Source organism: Lotus japonicus, chromosome 1 (genome assembly GCF_012489685.1).
Source record: "Lotus japonicus ecotype B-129 chromosome 1, LjGifu_v1.2".
Taxonomy (NCBI): domain Eukaryota; kingdom Viridiplantae; phylum Streptophyta; class Magnoliopsida; order Fabales; family Fabaceae; genus Lotus; species Lotus japonicus.
In genome coordinates, this window is record NC_080041.1 from 107,336,593 (window position 1) to 107,358,565 (window position 21,973).

Below are 21,973 nucleotides of genomic sequence, written 5' to 3' on the forward strand. Positions count from 1 at the left end.
TTTTGAAATAAAAGAAGTAAAAGTATATACATATAATACTATGATATACAAATTTTTTTTTTTTGGGGTAAACAATTAATTAATTAAAAGACACAACGGGTGTCACCCAATACAAAGTCACATAAAGTATTCAATACAAAGCAACTAAAAAAACGAGAAAAAACATAGGAGAAAAGAGAGGAACATAAGAATCTTTATTTGTAATTTTATTTCAAAGTGGTAAATCAAGGTTATTTTCTTTTAAAATACACATACTATTTATCTCTTGTAATTTTTTTTTCTTCGTCGGAAAACTATTTATCTCTTGTAAATCTGAAGTATATGTTAGAATATAATATAAAACCATTAAAGTGACCCTTACCCAACAACTTAAGCTTTTGGGATAAAGTGGTTATTTGATATGGTATCAGAGCCTATCCTAGATCCATTTGTTGTGGAGACCACCCATATTTGGGCCACCCGTTGTTGTTCCCACGTTCCAGTCTGTTCAATCCTGGACGTGAGGGGGTGTGTTAGAAGTCCCACATTGGCTAGAGATAAGGTCAATCAAGTGTTTATAAGGGTTGTGCAAACCTCAACTCTTGAGCTAGCTTTTGTGGTTGAGTATAGGCCTCCCAATTTCTAATATGGTAGCTTAAGCTTTTGGGATAAGTGGTTATTTGACATGGTATCAGAGCCTCTATGGCCGAGAGGTCTAGAGTTCGATCCTTGCTCCCCTCACTTTCTAATTAAAAGTGGGATTTAATTAAGCACATGGTAGGCGAACCTGTGCATTTATCCACGCTTTAAGCCCAAAGGGCTCTTGCGTGAGGGGGCGTGTTAGAATATAATATAAAACCATTAAAGTGACCCTTACCCAACAGCTTAAGCTTTTGGGATAAGTGGTTATTTGACAGTATATATGTATATATATAAATATGAGTAAATGTATATAAGTATTTTTTTTCTTCGTCGGAAAACTATTTAAATAAGTATTTTATCTTTTCTGAAAATGTAGTGCAAACATGAAATGGCCGTGTGTATTAAAAGCACTTGTAGTTCATTGTAGTTTTTAGAGGGTGCATATATATATATTAGGTGATGAAGTAAAATCAACCGAAGACAAATTGTTTGTTGTAATCAATTTATTTTGTTGAAAAGATGGATGACCTAATGCTTTTAAAAATGTCTGACTTCATAGTGAAGGGTTAATTGATTTTATTCTTCTTATATGGTGACTGCTGATCACGACCTCTCTTCTAAATTTTGGAGTAGATTCAAAATAAACAGACTTCTTTATCAAGCTTTTGTGTTGTTAAGGAAACGACAGAATCAGTAAAAGTGCTTACCAAACAGACAAAAATGTTAAAGATGTTTTGTGTTTGCTATTAGATGCGAGGAATATTATGTCAATAGTACCAACATAACTTGGAAAATTTGGTAAAGGAAATTTCAGCGGTTTGCAACGGGTATATGCTTAAACATCTCTGCAGTTTCTTGGCTATAAAAAAGCAAAATTAGATACAGAAAAGTAAAAGATTAAGTGTATGCTAGCTACATGTACATTTTGACCTTCAGAATCACCTATTAGAGGTGAAACATACTTAAGGCATTTTTAGGAATCATTCTACAAATTGATTCAAATGTAGAATTCGTATGTATATGCAGTTCTCCTTTACGTGTGGTTTTTAATTAAGTATCAAATCATGCTGCAATTGTTAAACATGTTTGTAATGCTATTAGAATAGAAATTAATGATGATTGTTGAACCCCAAAAGCAATAGGTAGGTGACGCTAAGTGATCTACGCGTTTAGCAGCAATTTTGACGTTAAATGAAACGTGTAAAAAAACATAAAACACGTATAGCCGGAGTATTAGGCTGTAACAAAATTTACATAATTTATTAGCGGAGTTTAAAAATCTCGTTAAATGTGTATGTTTTTAGACTTCACATTAGCAACAATAACTACTATGGCATCTAGTATGTTGCCATAATGTATGTACCAAGACTAGGAGCTTTGCGTTAAGTCTAGCTTGTATCTGGCCTTGAGGCCTTCTCATTAATGTATCTGGGCCTTTGGCCTTTTCATTAATGAAACTCTTTCCTTGGACAATTTTAGGTTAAGAGGAAACATTTCACCAATGTTGTAAAAAGTTATAACTCTTTGAGACTCGAGCTAGACTCCTTAAAAATTTAATCAATGGTTTGATTTTAGGCAATGTATATGAAGAATGATTTGTTTGAAGATATATACTCACTTAATGAGATCTCTGAGGCTCGAGAGGATTAGTTTAGGATGCAAAGCAAGGAAAACTGTCGGTCCTAAAGAGCATTTACAGAAAGACTTACATTTTTTTTATATATTTGGCATTCCAAAAAAAAAACCTTCACCCCAAATGAAATAAATGGGGTTCAAACCTATGATTGTCCCTGTCATGGTCAAGTAGACCCTTGAGGCTGATATTCTTTTAATGTTAATATGGTCATGGTCAAGTAGACCCTTGAGGTTGATATTCTTATCATGTTAATGTTAATATGATGTCCCTATTTGTCAAATAACCCTCGCCGGATCATATATTTAATCAAGCATGAAATGCCATGCCAATTTTAAGGTTGTTTTCAAGATCATGATATACAACAAACTAAATAATTGAGTACATGAATGCATAGTCACAAAGTCACTAATTAACACAGCCACATTGACACCATTTCCCTCCTTCTAATAAAGATAAGATGGCAATGAGCTTTTCTCTATCTTCCTCTCTTGCCTCTGATCTGGTTATGGACCTTCAAGAAACAAGCTCAGATTCTACAATTACCATGGCCTGCAAAATAACAAACAAAAAAAGAAATTACATTGCAAGCCATATGATGTAAAAAGTTTCATTAAATCTAGTGGCTTTCTGTGGTAAGATTTTCCTAAATTCACTGCCATCATAACTCCATAATGACTTGTACTAAAAGAGTCTAGTCTGGTAGGATTTTAAAATTGAATTGTCTAATCTTGGTTGGATGGCGACTAAGCTGTAACTACAATGAGAAGGCAACTCAAGGGAAACCGAATCCATGTATGAATTGATAGTGGGCATTTGGATGAATTTAGATTTCCTGTTGTAGAATTCTCCTATATTTATTGCGGTCATTGCAGATTTGCAGTCATCATGGCTCCATCTAAGATCAAATGGCTTGGCTTAGATTTAAAGAGCCTGATTATATATCTGAAATCATATTTCAAACTTGAATTATCCGGTCTTGATCAGATGCCTACAAAGGCGTGACTACAGTGAATATAGACAATGCGACTGCGGGGAAGTCAGATCTGTGTCTGGATTGGTAGTGGGCGGATAATCCAAAAAGCACGGTAACCTCAGAAGCTACACTTTAGAGTGTTTGGATTCGTGGCAGCCTAAACTTCAGAACTCAGAAGCTACGCTTTGCACCAAACTACACTCCTTAAAAGTGATTACGAGGCTCCCAGCCACAGCTAAAATGCTATAAATTCTTATTTTTCTTTCTAGATTGGTATAGAGACTCACTTGGATTGGTGGAGGTAATGACAGCAGTGTGAGAGAAATCACAGTTGTAATCATGTCTTCCATTGGCCTGGTAGTAAGCATTCATGGCATATGTGGCAAGAGCCCTAACATCATTGGGGGCAAAGCAAGTTCCTCCTGGTTGAATTGGCTTGCAATCAACATTTTGGCTGCAAACATAGTTGATGTTTGCTTGCAAAGCTTGATTGCTAGCATCTGCCTTGGGCACACACCATTTTTGTCCCCCTGCTGCAGGTTTTGGAACTCCTCCTCCTACTGGTGCTGGTCTCTGCATCATTCATTTCAAAAGCTTGTTAATAACTTTACTGTAAAACTACTTCATGCATGTTTGGAAATCCTTCGAAAATTTATTCTAAAGCCAGAATCAATAGCAGAAGCTACACATAATTGACTCTGAAAAAAAGAGAAATTGATACGAACATGCTAGAAATAGGTTGTCACGGTAAAGCGTAACTTGTGCACACCGCACCCCTTATTTGATCTTTAGAAGGAAAATCCCCACAGGAATAGGTGAGGGAGTAACAACATCAACAATTGTTGGCTCATACACCACTCCCACCTCAACCACCCATTGTTTGGTTTTGGTACTTCGATTTCGAACATCATCTTTAAAATAAGGCAAATTTTAATTTCTAGCACATGGACAAATAGTTAAAGCTTGTAAACTAATCATCAAATATAAAACCTTATCATACTAAACAATGAATTAAACAACATTTCTGAAAAAAGAAGGAAAAAAGTGCATTGAGATTTGATACCTTGTGACCGTTTGTTAGTATTATATACATATATTCGGTGAGGCCATGTGAGAAAAGTGACAAACAGATTGTTTATAAAGCAGTGGAAAGCAAGAGAACCAAGGAAATTAAATTAAAGTACATAGACAAAACGATCAAATAAAGAAAAATAGACACCCAAACAGAATATTGAGACCCAAAGAATATGAGTGAAAAAAGAGGGGAAAAAGAGAGAAATGATATATGCTATGATGTTGACAGGAATAGAGATAAACTGAAATCTGATATGTATGCAAGTTGTTAATACTATTAGGGATCTAAAAATCAACAATGATATTCAAACTTCTCCCTAACTTACATAATCCTAATCAAATTAGTTTCTGCACTTATCAAATTAGTTTCTAAAAATTGTAATCAAGTGGAATTTGAGTTGCCTAAAGCCAGGAAATTCCTAAATTCACTCAATCAAGGAAAACTAAACCATTTAATCAAGATCCAGGGCTTGAATTTTAAAAATTATCCATCGTCTGATTGAGATGAAATATATAAACCGACCGATCTTTAATCAATCTATTTATTACAAGTCATATTAAGATTAATTTGTCAAATGAAGAACATACTGCATTTGTATCAAAGTCTATAAGTACCATGTTTGTAACCAATTTGAAGACAGCACAATGCACATCATGTAATTTAGAAAACTAAAAAATAACTAAACGGTGTGAAGGAGGTAATTAAAGAAACAAAACCTGGCCACTACGCAAGACTCCAGATTCATAGACCGGAGTGAAATCCGGTCGGAACAGACCCCAATTGCGCTCCGCGATCGGACCGGGTTTCTGGTTCTCATTGAACAAAGCAAAGATATACGCCTCGAACCGCCGGTTCGGCATCAATGGGGTCCCCTTCCCTTCCGCCAAGTGCCTCACGAGCTGGCCATTGTAGGCCTGAGCATTCCCCACACTGCAGGCATCCCAGCCGTCGCACACGGAGGGCCACCCGGTCTCACCGATGGCAATGTCCACGTCACCATACCCTAGAGCCTTCATGGCCGAGTAAACCGCGTCCATAAGAGCATCAAACTGGTTTGAGTACCTCAACTTGGTGTACCGGTCGAACAAACCCCGGTTCGGCCGGAAAAGTGCGAAGTTCACGTTTTTGGGGTTGTACCCGAAGTAAGGGTAAGGGTTCACCATGAAGGGTGTTCTGGTTTCCTTCAGAAACTTCAGCATAGGACCCAACACGTGCTTTGCGAACCCAGGTCTGAACCTACCCGCACTTGGTGGCAAAGATGAACGCATTATTGCCAGAGAATGAGCAGTGGTAACCTGAATTGAATCGCCCACAAAGAAAAACAAATAAATCAGATTTCAACAATGAAAATCCAAAAGAAAATTGATGAAAAAACAGAGAGATAGATTTCTATTATCTGAGCTGAATTTCTGGTAATACTTGAACCGTAGCTCAAATTCATGACCCAACGAGAAGAAAAAAACACACACACCCTGTTTCTTTTTTTGCTCAAATCGTGTCTAAAAAGGAAAACCATGTTCAAATATGCAATTTTCATGGTTGAAATTCAGCTGAAAACAGAGGTGGGTTTTGTTTATTACCTTAATGTCTCTGATACCCTCTGCTTGAAGAGCAGAGTATAGCGTTCTCATGGCAGGAACAAGGCCACGGATCATGTTGGTATCACCCCAATGAAGAACCTCGCTACCAACAAGGATATAGTTGATTCTCGTCTGAGGATGAAACGGCTTGATGTGGGTGACGACCCATTGGCGAGCAGAATCAATGTTTCTGAGCGCAGCAATGTCACCGTTGGGCGCCGTGACAGTAACACTGATGCCGGTGCCGGCGAAAGCCTGGAGGATCTGCGGGTTGACATCGAAGATCTTGACGCGGTCGATGGTGGTCCTTGTCTTGAGGAAGTTGGCCACGGCGGCAGGTGGAGGGAGGTTGTCGCCGAGGGTGCCGTAGTTGACTCCTATGGCGTGGACGGTGGTGGTGGCGGCGGCGATGTGGAGGAGCAAGAGGAGGAGGAAGGTTGAGGTGGTGGTGGCCATTGTAACGGGTTTTGTTGTTGATGTTGTTGTTGTGATGTTAGAAAGTCACATACAACGGTCTTATCGTTTATTTATAGGTGGAAGAAACAGAGGTTTCAGAAACAGAGATTGATTGGGGTTTGAGATTGAGGTGGATCTTTTTTTAGGACTTTGGTCAAAATAAGCCACATAAATTAATAGTGTGGTGCCACTTCAATTATCTCTTCTATATGTGTGCATAATGTTTCTATCTCTTTTAATTAAAAATGAAAAATGTCTCTATCTATATCCCTATTTTCTAGTGAAGGTGTCTATATTTGGAGTGGGTAGCCAAAAATATATGGGCTTATTGTTGGAAAATTATCCCTTCTTTTCTTTTTCTTACAAGTTACACACTGTTTTGGCAAAAAAAAATTGTTTTTGTCAGGTTAATTAAATATTATACTTTAATTAATTTTCATTTTTTAAATTAGAATTTTTTTCTTAAGATCTTAAAGGGAGAAATTATTATTTATAAAATTCTGATAGCAAAGTAATATTTAGAATTGTTAAAATATAATCTTTTTTGAAACACATTCAAATATAATCTTAAAATTTTAAGAATTGATTACACCAACAACACAATTTGAGACACATTTTTAAGATTTGAAAAATCAAGTATTTTTAAGGTATGTAAAAGAAATTTAGTAGGTGTCGGTCAAAATGGTTAAAAGTGATTAATGTTGAAAGTCAATTCTTAGAAGATGCACTCATGGAAGCACAATCGAATAGAATAATTACTTCAATATGGTTAAAAATAAAAATAAAACTATGTAGAAGAAAAAAAACATTATTTTGTCAAATACATATAACCTAAATATGTTAAAGAGTCTTATGGTGACTTACAAAATTTTGAGATATATTTCCAACACGGCATTTTGCAATGTTTTTAAACCTCCATTAATGTTTGTGGTGGTTAAAAAATCTGTTAAATAGTGTGTTGAAAATACGTTGTCAAAAATATCTATATGTACATGAAACATATTTCTATATGAAAAGATAAAAAGGGAGTGGATATATTAGAAAAACATTATACTTTTAAGATTACTATTTCCAACACGGTATTTTCTCTTTTTTTTTTCTTAATATAAAAGTAACTACTATAAATATGGAGATCCAAGTGGGCTGGAAGCCACCGCCGGAGCTTTGGATGAAGTGCAATACAGACGGCTCTGTTCGTGGTTCCGATGGCCTGGCCGGTTGTGGAGGAGTTTGTCGTGACTCTCAGGGCAACTAGGTGTTTGGCTTCAGTCGAAATATTGGCTCCTCGAATGTGCTATGGGCTGAACTATGGGGCATTTTTACCATGGTTTCTATGGCTTGGGACAGAGGATTGAGAGGTGGAGAGTGATTCCCAGGTTGCAGTGTCTCTGGTGAACGAGGCCAGGGTGTACTGTATTTCATCCTTACGCTTCCTTGGTAAACTAGATTCGTGCCTCTTTGGCAAGGGATTGGGAGGTACATTGTTCTCATGTTCACCGGGAGGCGAATCAAGTAGCAGATTTTATGACTAATGCTTCTCATGCGTTTGAAGTGGACATTCACTACCACGAGTCACCACCTCCGGGTTGCTTAAACTATTTAATGTTTGATAGGTTGTGAGTCACTTTCCCGCGCTCTATCTTAATGTAGTCCTTTTTCTTTCGGGCTAAGCCCTCCATGTAACAAACAAAAATAAAAAGTAACTACTAGAGTATTATTTTTTTTATGGTAAATATTAGAATTGACTGTTTAAGGGTAAGCTAAAAAAGGAACAGATTTATCAGCCAATTAAAAAATAGAAAGTTTTTTTTGTTTACTTTTCCAACGTCATAAGCTTTCAATTATTACTACGTTTTGGATCCATCTAGATTCCGGAATTGGAGATAGCGCGTAGAGTGATTGGTGTTATAAACTTATAATTTTAACTTAACGGAACTTTGTAAAAAAAGGAAAGCACAGCTTGCATGCAATATCATGTCGCGTAGCGGAATCATAGGCTGGCTTAAACGGATGCGGAAATTGGGTTGAATGAATCACGAGAAAGGAACAAAAACCAAGCCCACGAGAAATGAGCACGCCATGGATTGAATTGAAATTGAGGTGGGTGGGATACTTCAGGAATCGAATCAGATTCAAAGTTCAACAGACAAAATAACTGGAATTCCAAGGTGTCGTCTCAATCTCAAGTGGGGTATGGTCAAAAACCACTTTACAATTTTCAATGAAAGCGTCAACCAAACGCATCTTCGACACACACACACAAGAAAAACACACATAAAGAGAAAAGGTTGCCAGCAATGACGGTTCTTACTGTTACTACTACCGTGTCTCGTTTTTTCACCTGTCTGAGAAACCGTACATACGCGTTTTCACGTGCCATTGTGTTTGTTTGCGTCGACCTTCGCTGTTTCCACGAGGTTAGTTTTTTTTTATTTTGGACAAACCACGAGGTTAATTCAGTTGGGTCACACTCATACATACCCCATGCACCTTTGGGCTTTGTTCTCGTTTAATTAGCCCCTAACTTCAAAGGAGTTACTAGTTTTTTTATCTCTATTTATGAAATTGTGGGTTTTTTAAACTGCCAGCATATTATTAAATTGTAGTTGGAACAGAGGTTAAAATATCATCATTACAAGAAAAAAAGGCTTAAGAGGAACTTTTTCAATCCACACTAAATTGACGAACGAGGAGACACTCCTAACCAAAAAGTCAGTAACCATATTGTCAGAACGCTTAACAAATGTAAAGTTCATAAAATTAAAAGAACGATTTGAGACAATCTGTAACAATAGTAGATATATAGGTAAGAACTTTCATCCGACGGTTTCTTCTATTACTGAAACAATTAGAGATAATCTGTCTCAAAACAAACCATCCGGAAACCAAGCTGAATAGCCAAACTTGTGGCACATCTAAAGGCCAACGCCTCTGCCATAACCGCTGAGGAAATCACCACTATTAAAGAAATGATCGTTTACGTCCGATTAAAGAAGAATCATATGCATGTCATTATTAAAATTTAATATAAAATAATTCATGTAACTCTTATACAACAACACTCACACTACATAGCTTGGAATTGAACGACTTCAAAGGAAGACCAAACTAATTATAGAACTTTTTTGAAACACAATTTAGACACAAGAATCATTAAAAAATAGAACGTAAATCTTAGAATATCAACTAGAGTTACTTGGGTTGGCATAAAAAATAATACTAATGAATTATTATTTGAGTTGGAAATAAAAGATTCCAAGTGGAAACGATGATTGTGCAAAATTAGTGCAACATCATGGTAAAACACACTTTGTATTCAATTTAATTTGATTAAAAAAATTACAAGATGACATTTCAAAAAATGTTTGTAGGGGAGCAAAATTAACTCTTCTTACAATTTCAAGGACCTCAAACATATTTAAGCCTAAATTATACCGTGTATGAACAAATGCGGGATAATATTACTTTTCTATCAAATCTTAACTAACAAGACCTAATATTATTATATATTATACTATACAATATATTAAACGAGTCCTAAGAATTGAGTGGTTCATTAAGCAACTCCAATTATAGGTGAACAATAATTATATACATTTGATTAAATTATTTTTATGGAAAAAATAGTACTATTACATTCACATTAATTCTTTTATTATTTTCATAATTTATTTTTATTATCATACAAAGCACGAACATAGAAAAAAAAATATTTTTTTTTGTTAGAAAGAGGGCCGGGGCTAGGCCCCGAACAAAACAAAGAAACTACAAAGACTTAGGACTAGAAGAAGAAGCCTAAGACGAATCATTCAGCAAAAGACCGCGACACTCTCCAATTGGTTGATCCAGGTACGTAGTGTGTACCAAGTGGCCACTCAAGTGCAACATGAGCCAGATAATCGGCCTTAGCATTCCCTTTTCCCTTTCTGTAGATATGACGAAACTCTATGACCCCATGGTCGTCCCTCATCCGAAAAATCGGCTGAATAACCTCATCATACTGGTGAGAACGGGGATGCATATCACCTGAATGACTAGCTTGCATAACACCCAACACCTGAATAACCTTCATCGAGTCTGACTCATAATCACTTGGTGCAGCTCCAAGCCCATTACCATCTCCATTGCTTTAAAAAAAATTAATACTATCTATGATAAAATTCTTAACAAATAAATAAAAATTATTTTTTAAATGATCATAGAACAATTCAATGATTTTGATTCTTAAACATTTATGTTAAATTAATGCATTAGTATTGTGCCTTCCTTTGTAACTATTAGTATTGTTTTTTTAAACCAATTTCTATTATAGTATTGTACTTTCAAAAAAAAATGTATTGTATTGTAACAAAAAAATTAATGTATTAGTAATTTAGTATGATACGTGTTGGGTGATAATATTTCAGTCATTTTTAATATAAGAATTTAAATCATATATTAATTAATTTCATTTCCTTTTTATTCCCACTAATTCGTAATTATTATATTTCCTTCAAGTCATTAAACTTTAGCCCTTTATCCTCAGCTTAGCAAAAATGGCTTCAACAATCCAACGACTTAATATTAAAAATTTCCAACAAAGAATTAATTGTGTGATAAATAGTTAATACATTAACATTCACTTTTTCTTTTATTATCATATTATTACTTACTCTTTCTCTTATGTTCATATCACATCATTTATCATATCTCTTTTTATTCTTATCTCTAAATGTGGCGTGGAACTAAGGTGTCAGTTTAATAACATAACATAATTGGACAAAACAAAACCGTCCTGATTCTTGTATCCACCTTTTTTTTATCACATATCATATTTATTAATTTTCTCTCGTGTGGTACATAAACCATGATATAAAAGAAAACGCTTCAACGGTTTAGTATTTAAAAATTTTCAACAAGGAAATTAATTGTGTGATAAATAATAATTAAGACATTTTCACTCACTTTTTCTTTTTATCATACTTTTACCGTTTTACTTACCATTTCTCTTATCTTTATATTATATCACTTATCTATCTCTTTTATTTTTTCTCCTTTTATTCTTATCTCTCTAAATGTGGGGGTGGAACTAAAGTGCTAGTGTAATAACTTAACATAAATGGACAAGTTCAAAAACGAAAAATCATAAATGGACAAAACAAAACCATCATGATTCGTGTATCCACCCTGTTTTTTTTTACATCACATATCATATTTATTAGTTTTTCTTGGTACACGAATCGCAATCACGATGCAAAACAAAACAAGACATTAATAATCAATCCCTAGGGTGTATATATAATGCCCCCCCATTAGCATTCACTTTTTCTTTTATTATCATATTATTACTTACTCTTTCTCTTATCTTCATATCACATCATTTATCATATCTCTTTTTATTCTTATCTCTAAATGTGGCGTGGAACTAAGGTGTCAGTTTAATAACATAACATAAATGGACAAAACAAAACCGTCCTGATTCTTGTATCCACCCCCTTTTTTTCTTTTTATCACATATCATATTTATTAATTTTCTCTCGTGTGGTACATGAACCATGATATAAAAGAAAACGCTTCAACGGTTTAGTATTTAAAATTTTTCAACAAGGAAATTAATTGTGTGATAAATAATAATTAAGACATTTCCACTCACTTTTTTTTTTTATCATACTTTTACCGTTTTACTTACCATTTCTCTTATCTTTATATTATATCACTTATCATATCTCTTTTATTTTTTCTCCTTTTATTCTTATCTCTCTAAATGTGGGGGTGGAACTAAAGTGCTAGTGTAATAACTTAACATAAATGGACAAGTTCAAAAACGAAAAATCATAAATGGACAAAACAAAACCATCATGATTCGTGTATCCACCCTGTTTTTTTTACATCACATATCATATTTATTAGTTTTTCTTGGTACACGAATCGCAATCACGATGCAAAACAAAACAAGACATTAATAATCAATCCCTAGGGTGTATATATAATGCCCCCCCATTAGCATTCACTTTTTCTTTTATTATCATATTATTACTTACTCTTTCTCTTATCTTCATATCACATCATTTATCATATCTCTTTTTATTCTTATCTCTAAATGTGGCGTGGAACTAAGGTGTCAGTTTAATAACATAACATAAATGGACAAAACAAAACCGTCCTGATTCTTGTATCCACCCCCTTTTTTTCTTTTTATCACATATCATATTTATTAATTTTCTCTCGTGTGGTACATGAACCATGATATAAAAGAAAACGCTTCAACGGTTTAGTATTTAAAAATTTTCAACAAGGAAATTAATTGTGTGATAAATAATAATTAAGACATTTCCACTCACTTTTTCTTTTTATCATACTTTTACCGTTTTACTTACCATTTCTCTTATCTTTATATTATATCACTTATCATATCTCTTTTATTTTTTCTCCTTTTATTCTTATCTCTCTAAATGTGGGGGTGGAACTAAAGTGCTAGTGTAATAACTTAACATAAATGGACAAGTTCAAAAACGAAAAATCATAAATGGACAAAACAAAACCATCATGATTCGTGTATCTACCCTGTTTTTTTTTTACATCACATATCATATTTATTAGTTTTTCTTGGTACACGAATCGCAATCACGATGCAAAACAAAACATGACATTAATAATCAATCCCTAGGGTGTATATATAATGCCCCCCCATTAGCATTCACTTTTTCTTTTATTATCATATTATTACTTACTCTTTCTCTTATCTTCATATCACATCATTTATCATATCTCTTTTTATTCTTATCTCTAAATGTGGCGTGGAACTAAGGTGTCAGTTTAATAACATAACATAAATGGACAAAACAAAACCGTCCTGATTCTTGTATCCACCCCCTTTTTTTCTTTTTATCACATATCATATTTATTAATTTTCTCTCGTGTGGTACATGAACCATGATATAAAAGAAAACGCTTCAACGGTTTAGTATTTAAAAATTTTCAACAAGGAAATTAATTGTGTGATAAATAATAATTAAGACATTTCCACTCACTTTTTCTTTTTATCATACTTTTACCGTTTTACTTACCATTTCTCTTATCTTTATATTATATCACTTATCATATCTCTTTTATTTTTTCTCCTTTTATTCTTATCTCTCTAAATGTGGGGGTGCAACTAAAGTGCTAGTGTAATAACTTAACATAAATGGACAAGTTCAAAAACGAAAAATCATAAATGGACAAAACAAAACCATCATGATTCGTGTATCCACCCTGTTTTTTTTACATCACATATCATATTTATTAGTTTTTCTTGGTACACGAATCGCAATCACGATGCAAAACAAAACAAGACATTAATAATCAATCCCTAGGGTGTATATATAATGCCCCCCCCATTAGCATTCACTTTTTCTTTTATTATCATATTATTACTTACTCTTTCTCTTATCTTCATATCACATCATTTATCATATCTCTTTTTATTCTTATCTCTAAATGTGGCGTGGAACTAAGGTGTCAGTTTAATAACATAACATAAATGGACAAAACAAAACCGTCCTGATTCTTGTATCCACCCCCTTTTTTTCTTTTTATCACATATCATATTTATTAATTTTCTCTCGTGTGGTACATGAACCATGATATAAAAGAAAACGCTTCAACGGTTTAGTATTTAAAAATTTTCAACAAGGAAATTAATTGTGTGATAAATAATAATTAAGACATTTCCACTCACTTTTTATTTTTATCATACTTTTACCGTTTTACTTACCATTTCTCTTATCTTTATATTATATCACTTATCATATCTCTTTTATTTTTTCTCCTTTTATTCTTATCTCTCTAAATGTGGGGGTGGAACTAAAGTGCTAGTGTAATAACTTAACATAAATGGACGAGTTCAAAAACGAAAAATCATAAATGGACAAAACAAAACCATCATGATTCGTGTATCCACCCTGTTTTTTTTTTTACATCACATATCATATTTATTAGTTTTTCTTGGTACACGAATCGCAATCACGATGCAAAACAAAACAAGACACTAGTAATCAATCCCTAGGGTGTATATATAATGCCCCCCCCCCCCCACACTCGATCATTAGCTACCAGAACTTGAAATACATTGAACAAGTTGAAAATGTTACGACGCCATGCTCCTGAAATTCATTCGTTGCTGTCTGATTCTGAAACTGAGTCTGATGATAATTATGAGGTTCGAAGGACTGGTGATGTGAATGGACCAAGAAACAGATCAGGTGGAGAAGGTGGGGATGACAGATCTAAGAGAAATACAAAGGGGAAAACAAAAGTACTTTCAGATACCAAAGCTGATGAAGACCAAGGTTAGTAAACCCTAGCTATTAGTCAATAATTTGCTATACATTTGATAATTACTTTTCAGTCGCCATTTTTTTCTTACAGTTTTCTACTCATCAAATGATTTTGATTTCTGAAAAATAGAATTAGTGTTCAGTATTATTATTAATACTATTTTATCTGCAATATTTTTTTTGGGAGTGATTTTTTTTTCAGTGATTGATCCTTTCTGGGACACATCTACCATCTTATGTAATCAGCTTTAGATCAAGTAACCCAAATTAATTTTTTAATAACATGTATTTTTGCACTTCTCAATGTCTAACCCAATACCAAGTAGATTTTTTATTAGATTAAGTTACACAAACAACAATGATATCAATAAATTAAAGATCTAGCCCTGATTGACAATTGATACACTAAGAATAATACGATCGTTTGAGCTTTCATTGAGTGAGAGCAATCTAATAGATCGAGTGCCCCCATTTCTTCTACTTGTTTTCAACTAAACTTTTCTGGGTCGTTTGCTTGTGGTTCTTTGGTGTGGTGGGCTGTTTTGCTTGGTTGCGATTGTGTTCTTCCAGGATTGTCTTTGTTGTTACGTTGTTGATTTGTTCTTGGGATTATTGATTTTATTCCACTATCGGTGCTTTGTGGGGACAGTTGTTTTTTTGCATGAGTTTGATTTTGTTTGGAGTCCTATTTCCCTTTAAAGCTTGCTTGTGTATGTTTTTCTTAATCCTCCACACACACACACACACATATATATATATATATATATATATATATACATTTTTCTTTAAAAATATAACAAACAAAGAGGAAATTGAAGAAATAAAAACTCACTGATTAGCTTTAGATTTTCTGAACCTATAGAAATCTGGTATCGATCGAGAGAGGTAGGGAGAGAAAATTTCAAAAAAATGTAGAGAGTATAAAACAGTGAACGGTGCCAAAAGTAGTGCAGTGATCGCATGCAGCCAGTATCTTTAACACGCCTAGGAATAGATATATGTAGCATGAAGTTTGCAAGGTAATATTAGGCGCGCGTATGTAGATAATCCACTTATGAGTAGCCCAATGAACAAATATATGATAAGCGACATTGAGACAAGGAAGTACAATACACTTAGAGAACCAAATACTACATTTCCACATAAAACCTTAAACCTTAAGGCATTGGGTATGTAGCTAGATCTTTAATTTTCTCATACATCATTTTCACCTGTTCTTAAATACAGTTAGACTCCAATATATATAACATTTCTATTATTATTCTCTGTTGCCAACCCGATGTGTCATAATGATGACTTTCCATTGCTAACATCCAAGTTTCCTCTGTTAATTGGATTCTATAGATTGGGTCTTCAACATTAAATTGCTAGATACTTCAATCTCGTTATATGAGACATCAAAAATGTATCATTAAACAAACTGATTGCATTATTGCCAATCCTGTCTAATGATTTTTAAATTAAAACTTATAGTTTCACATTTTATCTTCTTAATGTTCCTCTCACTTCTAATGAAAACAATTGATATTCTGCAATGCAGAGAATTTAGAGGAGCTTGCAAAGAAATACCAGAAACAAATCAAGATAATGCCTATTCCTGCAGGTCGTATAGAAAATGGTATATTTTTCACCTGGGAAGAATTGGCAAAGAGCTTGAGGATCTTGTATGGTCAACCAATACATTATCTCACTTACAAGCTTATTAAGCAATGGGACGAGGCCATGATTGGCAATGGAGATGAAAAGAAGGCATTGGTTGCCATGTTCGGCTTTAGCAAGGCAGAATCCACTATATGGGGTGTTGAAAATATCCATAGGCTCACAACTTCTCCTACTCAGCTTGCAAAGCTTTGGCTTGAGGACCCAAATTACCATGCAGCTGTTGCTGAAGTTCTTCCACCTCCTTGAAGATCAATGAAGCAGTGTTGCTGTCTAAGGAACTTTGTTATTCAAGTTCAACCAATCACTAGTACCTGAGATGTTTTATTTTTATTTCTTTATGGAAAAAACTTGCTTTGAGAAACTATTTCCATGTGTTGTTGATTTTAAGGTTTGTTTGTGCTTGATTTGTTTGTGACTTGTGCTCTTCAATTTCCATCTAGTGATATGGTATTTTGTTATGACATTTTGGATGTTGCACCTAATATTTGATTTCAAAGTGCTTGTTTTCTCTTATGACATGTTGCTCTCTACCTTCATGAAAATTAATACTATATTTTACAGGGTTTATAGGGTTGATGAGATATAATTGGAAGGATATCTTTTACCTTCAAATTTGATAGCCAGCTGAAATGAGCATATAGGATCTTGATCCCATTTCTTTTTTTTAAGGCAGTTAGAGAACTTCTTTATAACTCCTGTTGGAATTTAGTGACTTATATCCTAGTTGGGCCTTTCTTTTCCCTTTTCTGTAGATATGATGAAACTCTATGGCCCCATGGTCGTCCCTCATCCGAAGAATCGGCTGAATAACCTCATCATACTGGTAAGAACTGGTATGCATATCACCTGAATGACTAGCTTGCATAACACCCAACACCTGGATAACCTTCATCGAGTCTGACTCATAAAATTAATACTATCTATGATAAATTTCTTAACAAATAAATAAAAATTATTTTTTAAATGATTATAGAACAATTCAATGATTTTAATTCTTAAACAGTTATGTTAAATTAATGCATTAGTAGTGTGCCTTCCTTTGTAACTATTAGTATTGTTTTTTTAAACCAACTTCTATTAGTATTGTACTTTCAAAAAAAATGTATTGTAACAAAAAAAATTAATGTATTAGTATGATACGTGTTGGGTGATAATATTTCAGTCATTTTTAATATAAGAATTTAAATCATATATTTATTAATTTCATTTCCTTTTTATTCCCATAAATTCGTAATTATTATATTTCCTTCAAGTCATTAAACTTTAGTCCTTTATCCTCAGCTTAGCAAAAATGTCTTCAACAATCCAACGACTTAATATTTAAAATTTCCAACAAAGAATTAATTGTGTGATAAATAGTTAATACATTAACATTCACCTTTTCTTTTATGGGATCATATTATTACTTACTCTTTCTCTTATCTTCATTTCACATCATTTATTATATCTCTTTTTATTCTTATCTCTAAATGTGGCGTGGAACTAAGGTGTCAGTTTAATAACATAACATAAATGGACAAAACAAAACCGTCATGATTCGTGTATTCACCCTTTTTTTTTCTTTTTATCACATATCATATTTATTAATTTTCTCTCGTGTGGTACATGAACCATGATATAAAAGAAAACGCTCCAATGGTTTAGAATTTAAAAAATTTCAACAAGGAAATTAATTGTGTGATAAATAAGAATTAAGACATTTACACTCACTTTTTCTTTTTATCATACTTTTACCGTTTTACTTACCATTTCACTTATCTTCATATTATATGACTTATCATATCTCTTTTTTTTTCTTCTCTTTTTCTTCTCATCTCTCTAAATGTGGGGGTGGAACTAAAATGCTAGTGTAATAACTTAACATAAATGGACAAGTTCAAAAAAGAAAAATCATAAATGGACAAAACAAAACCATCATGATTCCTGTATCCACCCTGTTTTTTTTTACATCACATATCATATTTATTAGTTTTTTTTGGTACACGAATCGCGATCACGATGCAAAACAAAACAAGGCAATAGTAATCAATCCCTAGGGTGTATATATAATGCCCCCCCCCCCACACACACACACACTCGATCACTAGCTACCAAAACTTGAAATACACTGAACAAGTTGAAAATGTTACAGCGCCAAGCTCCTGAAATTCATTCGTTGTTGTCTGATTCTGAAACTGAGTCTGATGATAATTATGAGGTTCGAAGGACTGGTGATGTGAATGGACCAAGAAACAGATCAGGTGGAGAAGGTGGGGATGACAGATCTAAGAGAAATGAAAAGGGGAAAACAATAGTACTTTCAGATACCAAAGCTGATGAAGACCAAGGTTAGAAAACCCTAGCTATTAGTCAATAATTTGCTATACATTTGATAATTACTTTTCAGTCGCTTTTTTTTTTCTTACAGTTTTCTACTCATCAAATGATTTTGATTTCTGAAAAATAGAATTAGTGTTTAGTATTATTATGGCTTAATTCCACTTTTCGTCCCTGATCTATCACGATTGTGCGATTTTGATTCCCTTACTTTTAAATGAGCAATTTGCATCCCCATGTTTTTTCCGTCAGCACTTTTGGTCCAGCCGTCTATGTTCCGTCAAAATTATAACGGAATATGCTTGGAGTATGCTTATGTGTCATATATTATTGCCACTTAAACATTATATTTTAAAAAAATATAAAAATTACCATGTCATCATCTTCTACTTTACTCTCCCTCGATCCCAGATTATCTTCAAATTTTGTTCATCTTATTTCTAGAAAAATTCATCATTTTTTCATCCTCTTCATCATCAATGGCCCAAAAAAAATTCCAACCTTTTCACCATAAGAAGTTAGAACCACACAACCTTTTCAAAATCCAAATCTCTTTTCATCCTTCTCCATCTGATGTAACCTCTTTCTCCAAACTCAAAACTCAGAACAACCTTCTCCACACCATTTTCATCCTTCTCCATCACAACCCAACTCCTTTTCGACCTGAATCCAGAGCCCCTCAACCGCGAGCTATGGTTGCATGCGGTGGATCTTGGTTTGCTAGAGACGGCGGTGGCTGGGTTTGAAAGTTTTATGAATCGTTGGCGGAGTGAAGGCTCGGGAGTGGAGGTTGGATGCAGCGGCGATGTCGATATGAAGCAAATCATGGCGTTCCAAACGCTTCTCTCTCCAAATTCTTCACAGATCTGAAGCAAATCGTGTTTCTCTCTCCGAATGCTTCTCAGATCTGAAGCAAATCATGTCTCTCTCCAGAAACCCTAGGCACAACAACGAAACCAAAGTTTGAAATTTGGTGGCTCTCTCTTTCTCTTTGTATGTGTTGGCATTTTCCTTCTCCAAGTTCAATTTTTATGGTGTGTTTTTGAAGAAACCTGGTTGTGGTAACAAAAGCTATCTGTGCAGGATAAGGATGTAATGTATGAAGCGTACATGAATACCTTGGAGAAACAAGTTTTAGTTTGTTATGTTTTTTTTTAGTTCAAAGTTTGTATATTAGTCTCCATTTTCTGGGATTTTGATTTGCATGTTGTGTTTGATCATTGAACTGGAACCGTTCTAAATTTTTTTCCGGTGTTAGAACCAAAGCTTCAACTTTGATGAAAATCCCAGGTGAGAAAGTTGAGAAGACGTCTGAAACACATTTTTCTGGGTTTAAGCTTGTGGCTATGGAGTTGGTGTTCTGGTTTTAATGTATTATTTGAAAAATATAAATGATTTGTAAAATATATATCTACGTGGATTTGCATTCTAGGTGCCATGTCAATTAATGAATCCCATGTCACCACTTCTGTTAAAATTTGGACGGCTAGACCAAAAGTGCTAACGGCAAAAACATGTGGGATGCAAATTGCTCCTTTAAAAATAAGGGGACCAAAATTGCACAATCGTTATAGATCAGGGACTAAAAGTGGAATTAAGCCTATTATTATTAATTATTTTATCTGCAATATTTTTTTTTGGGAGTGATTTTTTTTTCAGTGATTGATCCTTCTGGGACACATCTACCATCTTATGTCCATCAGCTTTAGATCAAGTAACCCAAATTAATTTTTTAATAACATGTATTTTTGCACTTCTCAATGTCTAACCCAATACCAAGTAGATTTTTTATTAGATTAAGTTACACAAACAACAATGATATCAATAAATTAAAGATCTAGCCCTGATTGACAATTGATACACTAAGAATGATACGATCGTTTAAGCTTTCATTGAGTGAGAGCAATCTAATAGATCGAGTGCCCCCATTTCTTCTACTTGTTTTCAACTAAACTTTTCTGGGTCGTTTGCTTGTGGTTCTTTGGTGTGGTGGGCTGTTTTGCTTGGTTGCGATTGTGTTCTTCCATGATTGTCTTTGTTGTTGTTGATTTGTTCTACTTGGGATTATTGATTTTATTCCACTATGGGTGCTTTGTGGGGACAATTGTTTTTTTACATGAGTTTGATTTTGTTTGGAGTCCTATTTCCCTTTAAAGCTTGCTTGTGCATGTTTTTCTTAATCCTCCACACACACACACATATATATATATATATATATATATATATATATATATATATCTTTAAAAATATAACAAACAAAGAGGAAATTGAAGAAATAAAAACTCACTGATTAGCTTTAGATTTTCTGAACCTATAGAAATCTGGTGTCGAGAGAGGTATAGGGAGAGAAAATTTCAAAAAAATGTAGAGAGTATAAAACAGTGAACGGTGCCAAAAGTAGTGCAGTGATCGCATGCAGCCAGTATCTTTAACACGCCTGGGAATAGATATATGTAGCATGAAGTTTGCAAGGTAATTAATATTAGGCGCGCATATGTAGATGATCCACTTATGATAAGCGACATTGAGACAAGGAAGTACAATACACTTAGAGAATCAAATACTACATTTCCACATAAAACCTTAAACCTTAATTAAGGCATTGGGTATGTAGCTAGATCCTTAATTTTCTCATACATCATTTTCACCTGTTCTTAAATACAGTCAGATAGACTCCAATATATAACATTTCTCTTTCTAATATATATTATTATTCTCTGTTGCCAACCCGATGTGTCATGATGAATTTCCATTGCTAACATCCAAGTTTCCTCTGTTAATTGGGTTCTATAGATTGGATCTTCAACATTAAATTGCTAGATACTTCAATCTCGTTATATGGGACATCAAAAATGTATCATTAAATAAACTGATTGCATTATTGCCAATCCTGTCTAATGATTTTTAAATTAAAACTTATAGTTTCACATTTTATCTTCTTAATGTTCCTCTCACTTCTAATGAAAACAATTGATATTCTGCAATGCAGAGAATTTAGAGGAGCTTGCAAAGAAATACCAGAAACAAATCAAGATAATGCCTATTCCTGCAGGTCGTATAGAAAATGGTATATTTTTCACCTGGGAAGAATTGGCAAAGAGCTTGAGGATCTTGTATGGTCAACCAATACATTATCTCACTTACAAGCTTATTAAGCAATGGGACGAGGCCATGATTGGCAATGGAGATGAAAAGAAGGCATTGGTTGCCATGTTCGGCTTTAGCAAGGCAGAATCCACTATATGGGGTGTTGAAAATATCCATAGGCTCACAACTTCTCCTACTCAGCTTGCAAAGCTTTGGCTTGAGGACCCAAATTACCATGCAGCTGTTGCTGAAGTTCTTCCACCTCCTTGA

The 21,973-nt window shown here is 34.0% G+C and overlaps 3 protein-coding genes across 4 annotated transcripts; 2 read left to right on the forward strand and 1 right to left on the reverse strand.

Annotated features, from left to right (window-relative positions):
* Positions 1 to 2,528: 2,528 nt before the first annotated feature.
* LOC130728917 (glucan endo-1,3-beta-glucosidase) lies at positions 2,529 to 6,480 on the reverse strand. 2 transcript variants are annotated; one of them, XM_057580496.1, is made up of 4 exons: positions 5,886 to 6,480; positions 5,022 to 5,600; positions 3,518 to 3,803; positions 2,529 to 2,806 (listed from the first exon to the last, which is right to left on the reverse strand). In XM_057580496.1, exons 1-4 carry the CDS (start codon positions 6,339 to 6,341, stop codon positions 2,784 to 2,786), a joined length of 1,344 nt encoding a protein of 447 aa, XP_057436479.1. In that variant the 5' UTR covers positions 6,342 to 6,480; the 3' UTR covers positions 2,529 to 2,783. The 2 variants fall into 2 exon arrangements, 1 of the variants encoding a protein (XP_057436479.1); XR_009015825.1 differs by lacking the exon at positions 2,529 to 2,806 and adding an exon at positions 3,956 to 4,141 and having other exon boundaries at positions 3,663 to 3,803.
* A 7,965-nt stretch (positions 6,481 to 14,445) lies between these two features.
* LOC130717885 (protein RDM1-like) lies at positions 14,446 to 16,546 on the forward strand. The gene is made up of 2 exons (XM_057568283.1): positions 14,446 to 14,650; positions 16,179 to 16,546. Exons 1-2 carry the CDS (start codon positions 14,446 to 14,448, stop codon positions 16,544 to 16,546), a joined length of 573 nt encoding a protein of 190 aa, XP_057424266.1.
* A 1,876-nt stretch (positions 16,547 to 18,422) lies between these two features.
* Positions 18,423 to 21,973, forward strand: LOC130717893 (protein RDM1-like). Its single transcript, XM_057568294.1, has 2 exons — positions 18,423 to 18,627; positions 21,606 to 21,973. The coding sequence occupies exons 1-2, from the start codon at positions 18,423 to 18,425 to the stop codon at positions 21,971 to 21,973; spliced, it is 573 nt and encodes a 190-aa protein (XP_057424277.1).